General features: G+C 29.1%; 5 protein-coding genes across 5 annotated transcripts; 3 read left to right on the forward strand and 2 right to left on the reverse strand.

The window, feature by feature from the left end:
* Positions 1-672: 672 nt before the first annotated feature.
* Positions 673-1,422, forward strand: ADK1 (adenylate kinase ADK1; the record flags this gene model as incomplete). The annotated part of the gene is made up of 1 exon (XM_011276944.1): positions 673-1,422. One exon carries the CDS (start codon positions 673-675, stop codon positions 1,420-1,422), a length of 750 nt encoding a protein of 249 aa, XP_011275246.1.
* A 7,198-nt stretch (positions 1,423-8,620) lies between these two features.
* BN7_2471 (3-oxoacyl-[acyl-carrier-protein] reductase) lies at positions 8,621-9,397 on the forward strand (the record flags this gene model as incomplete). The annotated part of the gene is made up of 1 exon (XM_011276945.1): positions 8,621-9,397. The coding sequence occupies one exon, from the start codon at positions 8,621-8,623 to the stop codon at positions 9,395-9,397; it is 777 nt and encodes a 258-aa protein (XP_011275247.1).
* Positions 9,398-14,939: 5,542 nt separating this feature from the next.
* Positions 14,940-16,289, reverse strand: BN7_2472 (uncharacterized protein; the record flags this gene model as incomplete). The annotated part of the gene is made up of 1 exon (XM_011276946.1): positions 14,940-16,289. The coding sequence occupies one exon, from the start codon at positions 16,287-16,289 to the stop codon at positions 14,940-14,942; it is 1,350 nt and encodes a 449-aa protein (XP_011275248.1).
* Positions 16,290-19,115: 2,826 nt separating this feature from the next.
* Positions 19,116-20,903, reverse strand: PCF11 (Pcf11p; the record flags this gene model as incomplete). The annotated part of the gene is made up of 2 exons (XM_011276947.1): positions 19,116-20,650; positions 20,786-20,903. The coding sequence occupies 2 exons, from the start codon at positions 20,901-20,903 to the stop codon at positions 19,116-19,118; spliced, it is 1,653 nt and encodes a 550-aa protein (XP_011275249.1).
* A 724-nt stretch (positions 20,904-21,627) lies between these two features.
* GGC1 (Ggc1p) lies at positions 21,628-22,533 on the forward strand (the record flags this gene model as incomplete). The annotated part of the gene is made up of 1 exon (XM_011276948.1): positions 21,628-22,533. The coding sequence occupies one exon, from the start codon at positions 21,628-21,630 to the stop codon at positions 22,531-22,533; it is 906 nt and encodes a 301-aa protein (XP_011275250.1).
* Positions 22,534-22,545: the final 12 nt, after the last annotated feature.

Below are 22,545 nucleotides of genomic sequence, written 5' to 3' on the forward strand. Positions count from 1 at the left end.
GGCCGGGTAAATTGTGTGTTTTAATATATATAAAACAATAAAGAATAACTATATAGATTGTATTTGGTTATGGTATATGGTTATATTAGTATTAATATCGTTGTGTATTGTGTAGTTTATTTTATTTTATTGTTGTTGTTGTTGTGGTGTTTGAATACTTTATGCATCAGTTGATAATTGATAAAGGTATTAAATAATAGGATAATGAGTAAATGGAATAAAGTACAATTAAGTACAATAATATGAATGTCAATAACTTAATCAATATATACTCTCAATTGATACACCTTATCAATTAAACTAGTATCAATACTCATTATCAACCTTACATCAATATTCCATTGTTTTATACCCACATGATAACCCAGACATAAATATGATATACCCATAACACCACCCAAAGAATCCAATAAACACACTCATTCCCACTCAATCCAAACCAAATCCCAACAAACTAACCAAATAACAATAATATAACTTTTCCTTACAATTATCAAAGGATTGAAGGATCTTTATTGATCTCGAATTTTCATCCAATTAAATCTTTAATTTTTTTTTTGTTGGTGCGATCGAAAAACTCATATAAAAAAATCAACAAAATTGAAAAACCATCATATCAACAAACCATCAATACATCAATAACCCAATTGAACAACAACAAAACAATCAATCATGTCTTCCGTTGATGAATTAAAGGACTTGGTCCATAAATTACAAGACCGTATCACCACTTTAGAACAAAAAGCTGGTTTAAAATCAGTCATTCCAAATTCAATTAGAATGGTTTTAATAGGTCCTCCAGGTGCTGGTAAAGGTACCCAGGCTCCAAATTTAAAAGAAAAATTTTGTGCTTGTCATTTAGCTACTGGTGATATGTTAAGATCTCAAGTTGCTAAAAAAACTGAATTAGGTATTGAAGCTAAAAAAATTATGGATCAAGGTGGTTTAGTTTCTGATGATATTATGGTTAATATGATTAAATCTGAATTAGATTCAAATCCTGAATGTTCAAAAGGTTTCATCTTGGATGGGTTCCCAAGAACTATCCCACAAGCTGAAAAATTAGATTTAATGTTAAAAGAAAAATCAAAACCATTACAATCTGCAGTTGAATTAAAAATTGATGATGAATTATTAATTGCAAGAATTACTGGTCGTTTAGTTCATCCAGCAAGTGGTAGATCTTATCATAAGATTTTCAATCCACCAAAATCTGAAATGAAAGATGATGAAACTGGTGAACCTTTAATCCAAAGATCTGATGATAATGCTGATGCTTTAGCTAAAAGATTAGTTACTTATCATAAACAAACTGAACCAATTGTGGATTATTATAAAAAAACTGGTATTTGGGGTGGTGTTGATGCTAGTCAAAATCCAAAAACTGTTTGGAGTGATATTTTAAAATGTTTAGGTCAATAAATCGAGCGTTAGCGAGATTAATTTAAGTTATTAATTGAGCGGTTAGCTCAATTGATTTCCAGGATGTTGATTGAATGAACATAAACAAGAAAAGATGGTATATCAAATGTATAAATAAGAATTGATAGATTCAATTACAAATTACATGTAGTTCAAAAAAGTAAAAATATATTAAAACAATGAATATTTGATAAAGCTTGGTTTAAACCTTATACTATAATATTCTTGCAAGTATATAGATAATAAGCTATGAGACTTATATGAATATCACTAGGGATTCATTCATGTATAAGTTTAAGCTTGATAATAACGTGTCAATGTGATGTACCAAATGCAACAGCATAGAACACGAACGCAAAGAATGTAAAACACACACTCTTTATAAACTGATTAATGAAACCATGCAAATATGAACGCTATGATATCACGAATTTAATTCCGTAGCAAACTTCAAGAAACTTGTGAACCGTGGATCAATGTGATTTCAAAATAAACATCTTAAATTTAAGTATATATTGGAGTTCAGGGGTTAAATTTTTATGAAGGAATATCAAGATTCGCGAAGTATATAAATTAATTTAAACGTCGTCCAATTTTGTTTTTCAAGGATCTTCCTTTAATTAATATTGGTAAAGTCTGCAAAGTTTCTGAGAATAATTCTTTTTTTTCTATCAAATTTATTTGCAAATTAACGATATTTTGCCTTGTAATGAGATTGTTCCAGCATATCTCATAAAGTCTTTGAAAATAATATTATCAAACATTACAACTGTTTTCAAAACGCTGGTTCAAGTTGCATGGTCAAGGTTTCAAGATCAAAAATCTTTAAAAATATGTTAAATTAATTTTTCATTTCAATGATAATATCTCTTGATATATGAATGAAATTAATACAGCTCATAAAGGCTGAACATGTTTTAATGGTATTTGTTTCATTTGTGATTATAATGATCTACTATTCAATATACATGTCTTGATATTCTTTTTTGATTCATTAGATGGTTACATGACGTAGTATTGATACTTGCAAGATTGATATGGATATTATATTGCTGTAACAAGTGTAATTTTCGAAAATGAAATGTTATAAATGCAATGATCGAATTATAGCTGATTAATAAACAAATAATTAAAGAGATCTAGTTATAATATTGACAATTTTATGATAATATTTGTAGTATAACTAAACTCTGTATATTAATTTATATGAAAATTGGACGTATAATATATTTCGAATAAATTGAATAAATTACATGTAGTACCACAATTCAAAATTAAGATATATATTAATTAAACAATGAATATTGATAAAGTCTGGTTTAAACCTTATACTATAATATCCTTGCAAGTATATAGATGATGAGCTATAAGACTTACGTATGATTTCTAAAACGTCTCTTGCTTTACAAAAATTGTCTCCTGTTTTTCCAATAAGTAATTATGAATTCAATTTCTGTAGACCCTTTAATTAACATATTGAATAAAGCATGACTCTTTATTGATTTTAGATGATCATAATTTAGACATCAATAATCTTAATATTAATGATAAAAAAGTCTTTTGCTCTATTATCCAATCTCTCAACAACAATGCTTAGAATTTTGCACGTATTCATTTATTTCATTAACAACAGATCATTTTATGATCCTTCTCTAACGTCATTAATTGGAAACTTTCCGAGAAAATTCAAACAAATTTTTGCTTTTACTTTACCGTTCGCGACGTCTTGGGCTACGAAAGAAATTTCCCATCACTATTTTCCCTATCAGATTTATTACCATTTTGAAACAAATGTATACGAACTTTCCTTGGATATTAAGATACTTAATAATTTTGAGTTATCTTGTATATACTGCTTTTCTTAATGAAGTCCCAAAAGCTGTTGCATTCAACACCTTGAGAAATCTATTTAACTTCACTGCAGATGAAAGGGCCGGCATACTTCATCAAAATCTAAGAAACTAGATCTATCAGCTTGAGACTTGTCTATGATATAAAAATAATTCGACTTAGTTGTTTCTTCTGGTTGATAAATTGCACCAATAATTTGGTCCTTAAATAATTTAAATTGTTTAAACGAATTTAATTTTCATCTATTAAAACTTTATATTCTGTTTCTGAATATTATATTGCCTGAATCGACCCAATGCTTTTAGGAATTTACAATTGAATCAAAATTTGTAATATTATCCCGAAGCTTTAACTCTTGAAGAAAATGTTCTTATTCTAGTATATTAAGCTAACTAATCATATAAATTGAACCCGGCTTTAATTCACAATGAAAGTACACTACGTCGTGAAGGGAGTTGTGTTATTCGTTAATGTGTCCTGAAAATTTAAATGAGGATGATGTAACAAGTATATATTAAAACAATGAATATTTGATAAAGTATGGTTGAAACTTATACGTAATATTCTTGCAAGTATATAAAAGATAAGTTATGAGACTTATAAAATATCATATCATTGGGGATATTCATGTATAAGCTTTTAGCTTGATCAATAACACACTGAGCCATAAAGGGTTTAATAAGACCAATGTCAGCGCTATAATCATGAATATACCGATGCATAAGCTCAAGATGGACGTTTAGCTCTCGATTTAACATATCCAAATAATGACTGCGTCTTCATCATATGAACAATCCTTAATTGCCCTCAAAACCAAAGCTCTTGCTGACGGTGAGAAATTAAAAAGTATTGAAGCCTGAAGGTGAAACGGTGAAACATATATTAAAATTCGCGAAATATATAAATTAATTTGAACGTCCCACCAACCTTTTTTTTTTTTGAGAATCTTCTTTTATGGTTTCGTCTATTTCCAATCTTTTACTTAAGAGCTCTATGTTTATTGGTTCATACTCATAAAATTGATTCAACTGTATTTCATGCCCTTGATAATGTTATCAATATTAAGTGCTTTCAAGAATATATCAACCCAAACAATGTTACTGTTCATCTACTATCAAATCTGGAGCATAGCATAACACTGATATTATTCGAAAGATCGAATCAGTATTTTATCGTATTGATAAAGATATTCAAATGCTCTATTTCAATGATAGTATTTCTCGATAGTACTTAAATATCATGATTATCAATATTCATAAAGACATGTTTGAATAGTATTTGATTCATTTGTGATTACAGTGGTCTACTATTCAATATACATGTTTCAATATTCTTTTTTAAATGATTTATTAGATGGTTACATGTAGTACTAATACTATCGGCAAGATTGATAATTATATTGCTGTAACAAGTGTAATTTTTGAAAATGAAATATATGATGTGTACAGCTAAGGATTATATAAATGGCTTATGAAAATAAGCAGTAGCGCTCGCATCTGATACAGATTCGATATATAGAGAGATCATATAATATTGCGTTTATAAGTTCAAGATTTATCTCCAAAAAGTTGATCGAGCTATTTCAATCAATTATAAAGTATAATTATAAACAAATAAAACCAAGAAGGTGTGATCATTTATAAACAATTCCATTATAAAGAAGAATATAATGATATTTTAATTGAGAACTACGTCATGTAGTAATTATTCAAAAAGTAGGTATATATTAAGACAATGATTGTTGATAAAGTCTGGTTTAAACCTTATACTAATATCCAATTGATCAATATATAAAATATGATAAGCTAGCTAAGAAACTCATATGGATACCACTAGAGATCCATTCATGTGTAGCCTTAAGCTTAAATAGATGTTAAATAATGTCACATTTTGCAGAATTCCTCATCATCCAAATGAGCATTGGGTAACAATCATGCTCCTTCAATACATTTACAAAACGTCATTTTTCAACGTCAATAATTCAGATTCTCATTCTGGTAGTTCTGACAAGTTTAGCTATAATATAATAAAATCACAACTAATTATCAAACATGGATATGTATCAAATAACTTTAAAGAATTTAAAATTTTTTGTTTTTCAATGAGCTCAAGGACACCAGGGCTCAAAGAAAATATACAAAATTCGCGAAGCATATAAATTGATCCTAACCGCCCAACTTTTTACTTATCCTTTAATTTATCCCCATTCCAAACTTCCTCTCAACTGAAATGGAACGAGAATCAGTGGCCTGAGCGCCATCAATCATCAGAATATAACAATTTCATGACAAACTCGAACAATTCATGTTTGCATATAATAACCCTAGCCATCACAAATTGTGGAACTATCATCAACGGCTCAAATATCCCATGAAATGAAGATCTAATAAGAGCCTGGAAAGGTAACTTCAAGATATTTTATCAAGCAACCGTCATTGCCCATATGATAAAGTAGAAGCACCATTATTATTCACGTATCTTGGATTCCACTACGATTTGTGTGGAATCACAAAGTTGATAGTTGGATGATGGATCTGTTGGCGTTGATTTGTGACAGCCAAGTGAAGCTGACAATAATTTTATAAAATTGACCAATCCTATAGGTATGAAATGGGAATATAGACAAATATGACTTGTCTGTCTAGGTAACGCCTTGTTGTGACGTCTGTATAATTCACATTTAAGCCCGTAAATCCTCTCTGGATTCCAACAGCACCAACAATAAATTATCACTAAATTATTACTTGTTATGATAATTCAAACTTTATTTGAACACCTCATGATTTCACAACGCATACCTTTCGTTAGAAGAGCCATCACTCCCTAATCACTTAGTATGGTCATTTATAAATAAACAATGTATAGATATCTTGAATTGCACCAGCAAAATTGAAAAACAAACATGTACCAAACTTCAACTGCAATTCCAAAATGTGTAATTCAAACTTGATTTGAAGACTTCCTGAATCAGTAATACACGTACATGTCATAAAAAGGGCCATCACTCCCAAATTACTCAAGTATGATCATCTATCAATAGTCCATGAACACATGGGAGATAGATAACTTGAATTGCACAAACAAAAGTGATATATCATAAACACATAACAGGAATTCAACTGAATCCCACAATTTTTGTCAAAATATGTAATTTAAACTTGATTTATGATTGATTTATGAATCAACAACACACACATGTCATGAAAAGGGCCGGCACTCCCAAATCACTAAGTATGGTCGTTTATCAAAACAAATCTTGAATTGCACCAGCAAAACTAAATAAAAAACATGTAACAAAACTTTTCAACTGAAATCCCACAAGACTAGTCAAAATATCTAACTCAAACCCGATCTAAAGGTTTCATGAATCAACAACACACACATCATAAAAAAGGCCGGCACACCAAAATCAGTCAGTATGGTCATACATCAATAAGTCCTAGACATCATGGAGCTTTATATCTTAAATTGCAATAACCAAATCATACATACTTAACAGAAATTCAACTGGAATAAATTTGTACTCAAAATATGTAATTCGAACCTGAAAGAAGACTTCATGAATCAACAACACACACATCATAAAAAGGGCCGGCACACCCAAATCACTCAGTATAGTCATACATCAAGAGCTCCAGTACATGGTAACGAAATTCTTTTGGACAATATAATTCCACATCCCAGAGAAAACAAAGTGATAACAAAGTAAGGACAAAGTAACAACAAAGTGAAAACAAATGATATCAGGTAATCCCCGGAGCTATAGATATATAGCAGAGATTAAACCCCTGAACCCTGGACAACAATCCATGAGACTAATGAGATCATGGAGATTTAAATCTTGGATTGCAATAAACACGTAACAGAAATTCAACTGGAATAAACTTACCAAAAGATGTAATTCGAACCTGAAAGAAGACTTCATGAATCAACAACACACACATCATAAAAAGGGCCGGCACACCCAAATCACTCAGTATGGTCATACATCATGAGCTCCAGTACATGGTAACGAAATTCTTTTGGACAATATAATTCCACATCCCAGAGAAAACAAAGTGATAACAAAGTAAGGACAAAGTAACAAAGTGAAAACAAATGATAACAGGTAATCCCCGGAGCTATAGATATATAGCAGAGATTAAACCCCTGGACCCTGAACAACAATCCATAATAGTAATGAGAAACCAATGATTGAAACGGAGAAGAAGGTAAAACAAAAAGTTAGAAAGAAAAAAGGACAAATAACGACTTTATACTTTTTTCCAATTTTCAAAACACAAAACTAAAAACCACAAAACGTCACAAAACACAAAACCACAAAACCACAAAACCACAAAAAGATTGATTGTGTCACAAACTCCATAAAAAAGAGTTATAATTAGAAATAATTCTATTTTTGGTTTATTTGTTCAAGTATGACATTTGATATGCATGATTGTGACACAAAACAACTGAATTTACCATATCAATCCAAAAGCCCACATTTTTGTTGTTCTAAAAGATTATTGAAACATTTGTCACCTCATGAATTTCAATCTGATGCTTGATCATTATAACCTAAGTTTCCTAAACACTTTTCATGGATCATAGTTCATAGTCAATTGTTATAGTTATCCTTTTTTAATCATCATACTTTTGTAGCTATAACATGTAAAACTACATCAACTATAATGTGAAAACAAACAAAATTATGTATTTCAATCAAATGTCGATGATATTGTTAAACTTCATACAGACAATAAGATTATACATAATGAAAAGTGATTGATCTATATTCTTAACATGCATTTGATTCTTAAATTTGAATATGTTGAATTATCAAATCAGTCGAGATCAATCAGATAATATACTGAATTCTAGATGAAAAAATGATTGAAGATGTTTTGTTGGAAAGAAAACGTATGATGCTCATGCAGAAAGCTTATAATATATCATTTATAAATATATTAAATATTTAACATTTTATATCACCCAATTTATCACCAAAATTCATTAGGTTTTCTTTTCTTTGCAAAATTTAGTAAAAGATATTGGTCTAGAAAGCTCAACATATCAAAATAAACAGAGTTGAAATCATAAATCTTGCTTTAGTGCATCAAGGTATTACAATTCAAAACATTAAAGCATCAAAGCTAAAGGTTTAGCGTTTTTTTTTTCTACTTATATCTTTTTTTACGCGATCGATATTGGCTCGGATTAATAAAATTACACCATAAGGAACCACAGTAAATATTGACCCGATAATCAGTTGGTAAAATTCTAACTTATTTTCTAATCAATATCTAATCATGATTTAATTCAACATTCAATTAGTGGAACTCAATTGACTCAATTATCAACAACAATGTCTTTATTCTCATTAACCGGTAAAGTGGTTGTCATCACAGGTGCAACAAGAGGGATTGGACAAGGAATGGCCATCGGTTTAGCAGAAGCTGGTGCTGAATTGATTATAGTTCATAGAAAATCCACAGATCCTTCATCAACTGTTGAACAAGTCAAATCCAAAGGTGTTAACGTCTCTACTGTGATTGCAGATGTGCTGATTGATTCAGAAGTTGATACTATATTAACACAATCTTTATCAAAATCTTCAACTGGTAAAATTGATGTCTTAATAAATAATGCTGGAATTTATAATGAACAAAGTCCAGCTGAAGATTCAACAGATGAAACATGGGAAAAGGTTTTACAAGTTAATATAACCTCTGTGTATAAATTATCAAGATCATTTGGTAAATATTGGATTTCAAATAAGCAAAAAGGTAAAATTATAAACACAGCTTCTTTATTTTCGTTTATTGGTGGTCAAGAAGTTATTGCATATACAGCTTCAAAAGGTGCAATTAGATCTCTTACTCAAGGGTTATCAAATGAATGGGCTTCAAAAGGTATAAACGTTAATTCTATAGTCCCTGGTTTCATTATAACTGATATGACTGCTCATGCTCATGCAAATGAAGATCAAACTAAATATAATAAAATCTTGGAAAGAATTCCACAAGGTAAATGGGGTAAACCTGAAGATTTTAAAGGTCCAATTGTATTTTTATCAAGTGAAGCTAGTGATTACGTTACTGGTGATTCTTTATTTGTTGATGGTGGGTTTTTAGCAAATTAAGTATACAAATGAAATACACTGAATCAAAATGAATCGCGTATATTCATTCATTATTGATAAAGTAATTGTAGTCAACTTTAATATACAATAAAATGAATCATATACCTGTTAATTTGATGTTTTCGATATCAATTAATCCCTAATCATGTAATGATTAATGATTATAAGCTCACAACATAAAACATGCTTGATAAAATGAATAAATTATATTCACAAGAGATAGCATAGCGTTGGTCATATATGCTATATCATGGATCCACGTCTCATGGAATATGTAGGTACAGCTCCAGTTGGTAACACCGCGAACTCAATAGCAGAACGATCCATTGGAACAATAAAGAATCACTCTATAAGTTACCACTATGTACTTATGAAAACCATGAAATTCAATTACAATTTTTTTTTTGTGGTGGCGATTTGACGAAAATCAAAATTTGCGCATTTTTGATTTTGGCTTTGACATGGGGGAAAAAACATTTGGATATTTTTTATACATATTTGATGTTTTAAAGGATATTATGCTATTCTATTAAATTTTGTGAGTATAGTTTTATATTGAAGCTAATTCTCAAAACTTATCATTTTTGTGTTATCTCATAAAATATACTATTTTAAGCCTTGATACCTGTTAGCGACAATCACGAATTTAGGGGGTGGGTATTTTTGTATAAATTTCGAAATAGCTCAACAACAACAGAAGCCATGAAATTTTTGAAAGCATGGTGAGAATGAGATTTTTATAAGGAGTAAAAATATTGAGTTATTTGAGCATTTTAACTTGTTTATGTTGTCTTAAATTAGTATTGAATATTTTGAGTGTGTTATTAGGTGGTGATCGCTCGCGAAGTAAAATTTAAACGTACTATTTTTTTGTTTGTATAATTTGGTGTTTGATGCACCTTGAATCAGATGAAACTAAACTGCACCATTATCAGTGAATCGGAATTTTAGATGATTAATATTCTTTTGGTGTAATTAATTTAAATTGACTGCAGCTTGCTTTGTGAATTTAAGGGTTTATTCAGGCCAGTCATATCATGAACAAAGCAGCAGAAAACAATTCAAGATATTCAAATTCTTCATTATTAATCATCTTAAGATATCATGATACTTGAATAATACTTTTTGATATTGAAAAGGTGAACATGTAATTCTAATAGTATTTGATTCATTTGTGATTATAGTGATCTACTAATTAAATTCATGTTTTAATATTTTTTTGATCCATTAGATGCTCTTCAGGACTTCAAACAATATCATGTAGTATTACTGAAGTGATTATATTATATAATTGGCTTGGTGTAGTATTATATAATTGATCAATTGAAAAGAAATACGTGACATATATGTGTACATCTAACATCATTATTGCGTTACACATTACGCTTGATGAATTGATTCATTATCTAGCTGTGTTAGTACACGTCTACGGGCTTAACTATGGGCAAAAATATACCATTCCAATTCATATATTTCTGTAAGCCAATCAAGACGGGACCTGGATAGATGTATTCTTTGGGTAGGGTTTCGTGGTATTGCCGCTATTTGTAGCTCTCTAAAGTGCTTGGTTTGGCAGTTGTAATAAATTAATTTTCAGATTTCGCTTAACTATGGGCTTTCTGAGCTTAAGTATGGTATAAAAAAAACTACGGGCTTAACTATGAGAGAGATAAAGCAATGCTTCTGATGATATTCCCGTGGTCTAATCGAGTTCAGAGCAGGATATATTTGTTCTTGAGGTATGGCTTGGTGGTATTGCCGTCTCTTGTAGCTCTCTAAAGTGCCTGGTTTGGCAGTGGTAGTAAATTAGTTTTCCTATGGGCTTAACTATGAGCTTAACTATGGTAGAAAAAAAACTATGTGAATCAAAATGAACATTCAACAGATCAACAATTATATAAATAAACAGATAGAACCTAGGAACTATATGCATTATAATATATAATTGGGGTGTATACCATTACTATCGTAAATCGTATATTATACATTAACATGATACAGCTTCTTAATATATAGAGAGAGAAAAGAGAACACATCTGACATGTTATTAATGAAAAATCTGGAGATTATATTCTCAGATATAATCGTGTGTAGACTCTACACGTGAGCCATTTATCATACAGTCTCCTACCACCATTGCGAATTCCTCCGGTGTGGATATTTTGAGTCTCCCCTGTAAGAATACACCTATGGCTTTGTGTTTCCATGTAACTTTGAATCAAGCATGACTCACGAGTCTAACTCAATTTCTTAATATCACTGGAGAACCAACCGATACATAAGTATGACATGGATCAATTTTATTTTGTCATGATCTTTAATCTTTATGATTGAATCAGATGGTGTTGATCTGTAACAACCAAATGATAAGCTGGCGATAATTTTATCTAGGAGCACACGAAGTTTATTAGTAGACCAATATGACCACTTGAACTTGACTCACTCACAAAGAGAACATGAATGCAGGTGACGATTTACGGGCTTTTGAACCATGGTCCACAGCCCAAACCTATAACCCTCATCTGGAGCTTGACAATGCTGAAGCAGAAGATACAGCACGATAACAGTCCCCATGAAGTTGGCAACCTTTAAAACTCCTGATCTTAAAATAAAGAAATTAAGAAGCAGGTGACAATATGCCCTTTAAAAAAATTGACATATAGCATATAGCGAACATTGGCCCTCATAATGTCTAATAAGTAACCTCCTCCATAATGATGCTTGAACGACGTTCCAAGAAGCCCAAAGAATCATTTCATATGGACATCATGCTATTAGAGAATAGCATATGGGGTTCATCCGTTACTCAAATTCAACTATTCTTTACCTAACCTGGCGACACTTTGTTCTGACGTCGGCTTTGTTCACATTTAAGCAGCTTGTGATCATAGCATTTCCAATATGGCAAAATTTCTTTAAATTCTCACAGGTACCAGCAAGAAATGATCACTAAATGATGGATGCTATTGGTTAATCTTGAATCATAACAGTAGATTTCAAAATATCCATGAAATCTTTTATACGACTTGTCAAAATAATCCAAACTTTATTTGAAGACTTTATGATCAATGATGCGCACATGTAGTCACATATCAATAAACAATGTACACATTGAATCTCTTGAATTGCACCACCAAAAGACATAAACATGTAACAAAAATTCAACTGGAATCCAACACGATTTGTCAAACCTGAAATATCATAAACATGTAACAAAACTTTTCAACTGGAATCCCAGACGACTTGTCAAAATATCTAATTCAAACTTGATTTAAAGGCTTCATGATTTAACAACACACACATATCATAAAAAGGGCCGGCGCTCCCAAATTACTCAGTATTATCATTTATCAATAAGTCCTAGATATCATGGAGATTTATATCTTAAATTGCAATAACCAAATCATAAACACTTAACAGAAATTCAACTGGAATAAACTTATACTCAAAATATGTAATTCGAACCTGAAAGAAGACTTCATGAATCAACAACACACACATCATAAAAAGGGCCGGCACACCCAAATCACTCAGTATGGTCATACATCATGAGCTCCAGTACATGGTAACGAAATTCTTTTGGACAATATAATTCCACATCCCAGAGAAAACAAATAACAAAATAACAACAAAGTGAGAACAAATGATATCAGGTAATCCCCGGAGCTATAGATATAGCAGAGATTAAACCCCTGGACCCTGGACAACAATCCATAAGACTAATGAGATCATGGAGATTTATATCTTGAGTTGCAATAAAGACGTAACAGAAATTTAACTGAAATAAACTTACCAAAATCTGTAATTCGAACCTGAAAGAAGACTTCGTGAATCAACAACACACACGTCACAAAAAGGACCGGCACATCCAAATCACTCAGTATGGTCATACATCAAAAACTCCAGTACATAGTAACGAAATTATCTTGAATAATATAATTCCACTGCATCCCAAAGAAAACAAAATAATAACAGAGTGATAACAAATGATATCAGGTAATCCCCGGAGCTATAAATATATAGCAGAGATTAAACCCCTGGACCCTGAACAACAATCCATAAGACTAATGAGAAACCAATGATTGAAATGGAGAAAGAAGGTTATAACAAGAAAGTATAAAGAAAAAATGGGAATATGACGACTTTATACTTAATATTTCCAAATTTCGAAACACAAAACTAAAAACCACATATTTAAAACGTCACAAAACACAAACCACAAAACCACAAAAAGATCTATGGTGTAACAAAACCTTAACCATAAAAAGAACTAAAAATAGACTTTTATCTTTGTGTAATCCACTTAACCATGACGTATAATGCGACCTTGACACAAAAATGAACTGATTTTACCCAAGTCAATTCAATATCCCACATATAATTTGTATTCAGAATATAACGACTCACAAATTTTTTGATCTATTGAAAACCCAAACAACATGTATGAACGTACGTTATAATATGGAGTTAGAAAATGAAATCAAAATCATATATATTTATTCATCATTGATAAAGTAATTGTAGTCAACTTTAATACAATAAAATGAGTTATACATGTTAAAATGTGATGTTTTCAATGTTGTGATGGGATATTTTACCCCTGATCAAGTTCATGAGTCAATCACAGCATGAAACATGTTTTACCTATGACAATAATTAGAAATCATTTCCAGAATTTCTCCCAAAGGTAGAAATTGCACCTTAGGTAAAAAGAATTCAATTGTACAGCCGAAAGAATGATACAAAAGTTACCTTTGTTCAAAGCTTTTTTGTAAGTACATACGCTCATTTCTGGTTCACTAAAAGATAAACTCATCTTGGGAAAACTGTTACTATCCAAAACTTAATTACACCTTGTCAAAAGACGGTCATACTTTAAATCAAATTGAATTGGAAGCAAGCTTCTTTATAGTACGTACTATTAAAAACAAAATTTCGTTAAAAACGAATTTTTTTGGTGCGATTTGACTGACGAAAATGAACGAATTTGGTTTTCGTCATTTTGGATTTGACATGAAGACTTGAAGTGCTAAATATTTTTTGAAAACATGGTATGTTATTAACAGTGTCATCCAATAGCACTGAATTTAATATAAATACTTTTGTATTGAAATTAATTTCCGAAACTTTTAGTTCTTGTGTTATCTTACAAAACCCATCATTTTAAACCAGAACATCTGTTAATAACAATCACGAATTCAGGGAGTGGGTATTTTTGTATAAACTCTTGAATAACTCAACAATAATAAAAGTTCTGGAATTTCTGAAAACATGATGAGAATGAGATTTTTATAAGGAGTAAGATTATCAAATTATTTAAACATTTTAATTGGGATTTGATGTCTTAATTTAGTATTGAATATTTTGAGTGTGTTTATTAGTTCGGCTCGCGAATATATAATATATTACTGGGACGTAATTATCCTTATAAAACTTTTAATTCAAGACATGATTTACACAGGAATTTCTATACAATCATTAAAAGAATCACCATTAGATTATGGATAAATTCATGCTCTCAACTTAACACATCATACTCAAATCATCTGCTTAATTCAATTTCACTAATTATTTTATCAATAAATTCATTAAACAAATAGTCATCACTATTGACAGAATTTCCAAACTCAAAATAATTTGGATCATTAGATATTTCAATTTTAATTTGCTCTTCTGCTGATTGCATAATCCTAATAAATTCTTCAATGTTTATCAAATCCCATAATTCAGGAATATGATCATGTCGAAGAGTTCTAATAATCAAAGCATAAAAATCTATATCAATGTCATCAAATAGATATCCATTTGAATCAACTGCTTCAATTAATCTTATTTCATCTTGCAAATCTTGGAAATTGTCCCACAATTCATTAATTCCATCATGAATTTCTGTCAATCCATCATTTTGATCATGAATCTCATATCTAGGAATCATACTATAATTTCTTATTGGTCTATGATCATCTAATACATCATCATCATTATCATCATTATCAGATATTTGAGAAGAAGCATTTTGAACCAGTAAAGTTTCATTCCTTTTTCTTCTATTTATTTCATCTAATATATCAAATTCAAAAGCTATTGGTTGTTGATCATAATAATATTTATAAGTGTCAATACTTTCTAAAAATTCATTTTCATCATAAATAATTGAATTGAGTTCATATTCTTCATCATCATTACAAATAAATTCATCAAATTTTAAAACATCTTCATATCCATATAAATAAAAAGGTTGTAATGAATCATTCAAACAACTTCTTTGAAGATATTCAATTGATTGATTAAATAATTTTAAATCAATTGGTAAAAATTTATTTCTTATTAATTCATAATCATTATTTTTAACAACACCTTCATAAAATGGATGTTGATATTCATTTATAGGGAAAATTCCATCATAATGAAAATTTTTAAAATGATTAAAATATTCTTGGAAACATTCTTCAGAATCTGGATTATATTCAAATGTTTTCAAACATGGAATTCTTGGATTGAATTCATCATGATGAGGACACATTAATGAAAATTGATAGTCATAATTATGACCAAATCTATTTAGATATGAATGAAAAGTTTGAATATATCCAATGAATGGTTGTGGGATATATGTATTATTTGGTAATAATCCATAATGATTTTGATAATCAATATTATCAAGATATGAATCTCTATAATCATCAAAATATTTTCTTCTATGAGTAAGTGATAAATTATAAAGATTTAATTCATTTGAAATGAAATCATCAGTTTCTAAAATTGGGAATGGGAATCCTGGATTTTGAGAATTATATCTTGTTGTTAATCCTCTTTGATTTGGGTCTGATGAAGGATTATTTTCTAGGTATGAATCTATATTTTGGTATAGAAAATTTAATGGGTATGTCATTGTTTTTGATACTTCAATTCAAGATAGTTTTTTTTCTATATAATATAATGTGATTATAAGAATTTATCAATATTCAGCTGAAGGGAACTGTATTTTAAATTACAAAATATCTTAGCATTTTCTGTTTATTTATGATATTAATCACTCAATTTTTATGAGCTTTTTATTGAGTGTATCAATGTTCCTGTTGAGAACATTATAGTACTCCATAAAATGATGTTCAAATTACCTCTCATAAATTACTCAATGTACTATATACTCAAGACTACAACAGAATTCTTAAAAATAGCAGTACATATATTATTTCAAATGTTGATGATATTTGTTAAAACTTCATACAAACAATTTGATTTATATGTGAGTCAATATATTAATTAGTATAAATCATATTCCATTTCTTCTCATTTGCATGATTGAATGTATAGGATATTTTAAAAAATACTTAAATTTCTTGTGCAAGCTGAAAATATTGATGACAACCAGTATAACCAAAACTTTCAATATTATAACTAATTATATCATTCAAATCAAGTTCAGCCATGATGACCAAAATTAAACGTTGGCTCTAATAAGATATAATAAGAGCAAAAACTTAAAAAAAAGAACACCTAACAGAAATAAGAGATCAAAAGATTTCACGAGCTAAATGTGGTAATATTGAAGAAACTTAAACTAAATTAAGTATAATTCAGAAAGTTAGACTTTTTTTATATGTTTTATTAATATATAAAAATGTTGAGAAGATATTTACTAAATGAGATATCGACATAATGTTAATAAATCTCTCTAAGTACGTAAACAGCTCATCCTTATGCCTTACAGTACAAGGGAACGTTTGCTGATAATGTCTGTGTTATTGCTAGTAATATGCTGTCATCAAATTTCAATGTAATATTGTATGAGCTTGTACTTGTTAATCTCTTCATTTAAATATACATGGGTTTATAATGTATCTGCAATAGGATCCAATTCTTTTAAACAGTATTAAGCTCAATCCTTCTTGACCCTCACATAATCTACATTAAACCTAGCTTTCTGCAAAAATAGTATAGCTCATATATTTATTCAAAGTGTACTTGATGATATTTGTTAAAACTTCATACAAACATATTTGATTTATATGTGAGTCAATATGATTTGTAAGTATAATTTTCCCATAGGGATACTAAATAACACTTAAATCTTGTAATCCTTATATGTTAATCCATTGTCACCAAAAACATCCCAAATAGTTGAAGAATATGCATAAGAACTATATAAGAATCTGTTCATCATCTCAATTCTCATACCATAACTTATGAAAATACCAAAAAAAAATTCAACTATGATAACTCTTCTGGAAAGACATACTTTATTTTTACATCAAAACAAGGTTTAGATCAAAATTTCAACACATGCTACCATATTAATACAATGGTAATATTTTTCAGAAAAACCTAGACTTTTTTTCGTGTATTAATAATTACGATAAGAGAAGATATTTACTAAAATGGTAATTTTTGAACAATTCCCTACTTGGTAATGTAATGTTGATGCCACAAAAGCATGAATAAACCTGAATAGTCGCTTGTCGATCCGCTTTAAATATAGTCTCTCTATTTGCAGGTTAAAATTATATAAGGTAGGTGATCCAATTCTCTCAAATAATGACAGTACTCTTAATCATTTTTGACCTTATGACGTATAATCTACGTTTATTAAAGCTTTCTGCAAAAATAGTATTGTACATATATTTATTCAAGAATTAGTTGATGATATTTGTTAAAACTTCATACGAACATAATTGAAATATATATATATATTGTTGATTTAATGTTAAGTATAAATCACTCATGTTTTCTTCAATTGAATTGAGATTTCAAAGTGTACTTAAATCTTGAGAAAATTGCTTTCAGATAATTTTGCTGATTGCTCTAATGTTAAGGTAACTGAAGGTAACTGAAGGTTCGAAGGAACCAACATTGAATCAAATCAAGGAAACCGGAATGTTGGCCAAAGTCTAATATTCATATATTAAGTGGTTAGTTTGTCAGTCGTTGAATTCTTCAATTTTGAAACCTTTTAAAGGGAAAAAAATGGTCTGCTTATGTAATTTTGTTGTCATCACAGTAATATAATATTGAAGGTATTCTCTTAATTTAACAAGTTTATATTATATCTAATTTAATCTAATCTACATGTAAAAGCTTTTAAAAGTACAGTTCATATATTAAATTCAAATTGTCGACGATATTTGTGAAAACCTCATACAAACAATCTGATATATATGAATCAATATGATTTTGTAAGTATAAATTATCCATATTTGTATTGGAATACTAATATAGTATACTTAAATCTTGTTAGTAGTAAATCAACTCCAAATGCAAAGCGAAGTTTGGAAACAGAAATCTGAAACGTACGATATCTCAGTTTACTTATCAAACCAAATACCAAAAGAAGTTATTACTAAGTTTGATGATACACAGATACATAGAGTTCCAAACCTTTAATGGAACAATAAATGAAATCCTTTTACCAATTTAGCCCCAGTCAAACATTTAAATATGTCAAAAATTCATATTGAAGCATATACTAGGTGAAAGAAATTCTTTCTCAATCAAAAAATCCAACAATTTAAAACATTTAACATTGTTCGTTGTTCGTTCTTTGAAATTTTCTTCATTTTATCAAAATCAGAAAAAGTCATCAGATTATGTAAGATTGGTGTAATTAAAGTATAAATATCAATCTCTTTTTTTAAAGAGTTCATATTGAATCTACAGAATCATTGGAATATAATTCTCTGTTCATTAATTTATATATATTTACATCATTTATATCATATCAATTCTTTGGATTCAATTTAACATTTTTAACAATATCTTTCAATTTCCCAAAATCAACATTATTTTGATCCAAAGGTCTTTCTCTTTTTTTATTTAATAAATTTTGTAAACCACCAGTAAGACCAGTTATTGTAGTAGTATTTTTATCATTAGTACTTTCTTCAAAACAAGAATCATGGAAAACTCGACCATTTTTTTCAATACAATCATCCCAAATCCATTCACCTAAATCATCATTAAATTTTGCCTTAATAAAATCTTTACAAATCCCACAAATTATATTCATATCACCACCTTCGGGGACAATAACATATTTTTTTTCCTTTTTAGGTTTATCATCCTGGGTTGAATCATCTTGATTTGAATTTGAACCATTAAAAATATCCCAATCTCTAAATTGAACAAAATCTTCATCATCAATATACCAAGATCTTGCTTGAACGATTTTTGATTCTTTTAGACGATTATTTATACGGAAATGCCAATCTAAATGTTTTCTTCTTTGGGTTTGACCAGATTCTGTTTGAGGGAAACGAATACCACAAGTACCACATTTATTTGGTTTTTCAGAAATGAAAAATTTATTATATAAATCAGTTGGATCTATATTTAATTTATTATCTAATTTAAATTGTTTGAATGGATTTATTGGAGTTAATAAATTTGAAATTTCATTAGGTTCTTGGTTTTTGGTTGTATTAGGTGTAGTTTTTTTAGTTAATAATGATTTTAATATGGAATTTGATGGTAATGTACTAGTTTTTTTATCTTTAACAAGACCTTTTGATTCTAAATTTGAAATTAATGAAGATAAATCCTTTTTTGGAGCTTTTAAATTTGCAATATTATTTAATAAACCTAAAGGGTTTTTACCATTTGAATCTTGTAATATAGGTATTGGTGATGGTGATGGAGATGATGAAGGTTTTAATAAATTTTGTAAAGTTGGTTTGGGGTTTTGAATTTTTGGTGAATTTTTCTTTATAAAAGTTTCTTCAGATTTTGTCATTGATTCTAAATCTGTTTTTAATTGAATTAAAGCATTTTGATCTAAAGTTTGAGATTGTATAGCAAATTTTAATTGATTTATAATTTGAATTTTTTTAATAATATCTTGATCATTTGGATTTAATTTTTGTCTTTCAGAAGTCAAATTTAATAAATGATCCACAATTGGAATTAATATTGATGAAGTGATTTGTGGCTGTTGTTGTTGGAATTGTGGTATTTGAGGAATAAATTGTTGTTGTTGAGGTAATTGTTGTTGAGGTATTGGAGTTGGAGTTGATCTTTGAGAAGGTGGATTATATAAAGAACTAGCTTTAATTAAGAATTGTTCAATTTTAGAAATTGGTTCTGGAGGGAATAAAGGTAATCCACTTGAAGTTTTAGCAATTTTCCAAGTTTTAAATAAATCAATATATTTTTTCCTATTAATATCATCAACTAATAAAAAAGCTTGTGTAAATGTTTGAAATAATTTTTGACCAAATAGCAAGGTATAAGGAGAACCAACATTTTTAGAAATTGAATCTAATAAATAAAATGCATATAATTTTTGATTTGGAATAGCCTATATAACATGTTAGTATCTTATTTTCATTGTATTAACTTTATTATAACTCACCTTTTCAATTCTTTTCTCTACAGCTCTCGCTATATAAGGACCAGCATGAACATTTTCTTGAGCCAGAATAGTTAATGTTTGAATAATAGGTCTTGAATTAAACGTTAGGTCTTCCAAAGCCTTGTAGAAATCTTCACCAATGATTTCAAGTTCAGACATGATATTAATTATATCAGAATTTTAGAGCAAAAAAGGGTATTTTCTTTTAGATGCAAATTTTAGCAAAAAAGCAATAAATAATAAGTTCTTAAAAGAACAGTTTATTATAGAATGTATATAAGTATAAAAAATTAGCTTAAAAATGTATCAAAAAGTAATTGAATCAAATCAATATCAACAATTTGCCACAATTTATAAAAAGATAGTGAAAATCCTTCAAAAACACAGTAAAAACACAAGGAAAAAACACACAATAGTAAGTCAGTATCAGCAGCAGCAACGACCGATATAATATCCAATAGTTTCTAATTGAATTGATGTGTTTTCTGTGATTTGATTGTTTTGTTGTTGTTTTAAAAGAAAGAAAGAAAAAAAAATCGCTGGTTTGAATTTAAAATTGAAATCCAGAATTGCATAAATGTGAAAACACGGTGCTTTGGTTTGTATGGTTATGCAGTGAATATACTAATTATTGGAGTTATGAAATTATAATTTATATGAAAATGATCCTATAAGTCTCAGGATTCTCATAGTGTTATTTATATATAAATCACATTATTATTGGTTGAGATATCTCTGGTTTTATACCCCTGTCAATCTTATCTTTTTCCATTAAATCAACGTTTTCGAAAAAAAATTGAAAAATTATGACTAAATTAACAAAAAACTTCACCAACAATTCAACAAAACCATAGACTTTTAATAGACTTCTATAGTATATACAATGTCACCAGCTAATAACGACAAGAAACAATCAGGGATCGCAAGAGTCCTTGGTTCAGCCTCTGCAGGGATCTGTGAAATTGGTGTTTTCCATCCAGTTGATACTGTTTCCAAAAGATTAATGAGTAATAATACAAAAGTTTCAAATTTATCTCAATTAAATTCAGTTGTTTTCAGAGAACATGCTTCAAAGGCATTTGGTTCAAGATTAACTACTTTATTCCCAGGTTTAGGTTATGCTGCTGTTTATAAAATTTTACAAAGAGTTTATAAATATGGTGGTCAACCATTTGCAAATGAATTTTTAAATAAAAATTTCAAATCAAGTTTTGATGATACTTTTGGTCCAAAAACTGGTAAAGCTTTAATGAGTGCTACTGCTGGTTCTTTAATTGGTATTGGTGAAGTTGTCCTTTTACCATTAGATGTCTTGAAAATTAAAAGACAAACAAATCCAGAATCTTTTAGAGGTCGTGGTTTTATTAAAATCTTACAAGATGAAGGTTTTGGTCTTTATAGAGGTTGGGGTTGGACTGCTGCAAGAAATGCACCAGGTTCATTTGCTTTGTTTGGTGGTAATGCATTTGCTAAAGAATATGTTCTTGGATTAAAAGATTATTCACAAGCTACTTGGTCACAAAATTTTATTTCTTCAATTTTTGGTGCTTCAGCTTCCCTTATTGTTAGTGCTCCATTAGATGTTATTAAAACAAGAATTCAAAATAAAAATTTTGAAAATCCTGAATCTGGTTTAACAATTTTGAAAAATACAATTAAGAATGAAGGTATTTCTGCTTTTTTCAAAGGTTTAACTCCAAAATTATTAACTACTGGTCCTAAATTAGTTTTTTCATTTGCTTTAGCTCAATCTTTAATCCCAGCTTTTGATAAATTATTCACCAAATAGAGAATTCATTTA

Source organism: Wickerhamomyces ciferrii, contig 00057, assembly GCF_000313485.1.
Source record: "Wickerhamomyces ciferrii WGS project CAIF00000000 data, strain NRRL Y-1031 F-60-10, contig 00057, whole genome shotgun sequence".
NCBI lineage: Eukaryota > Fungi > Ascomycota > Saccharomycetes > Phaffomycetales > Wickerhamomycetaceae > Hansenula > Hansenula ciferrii.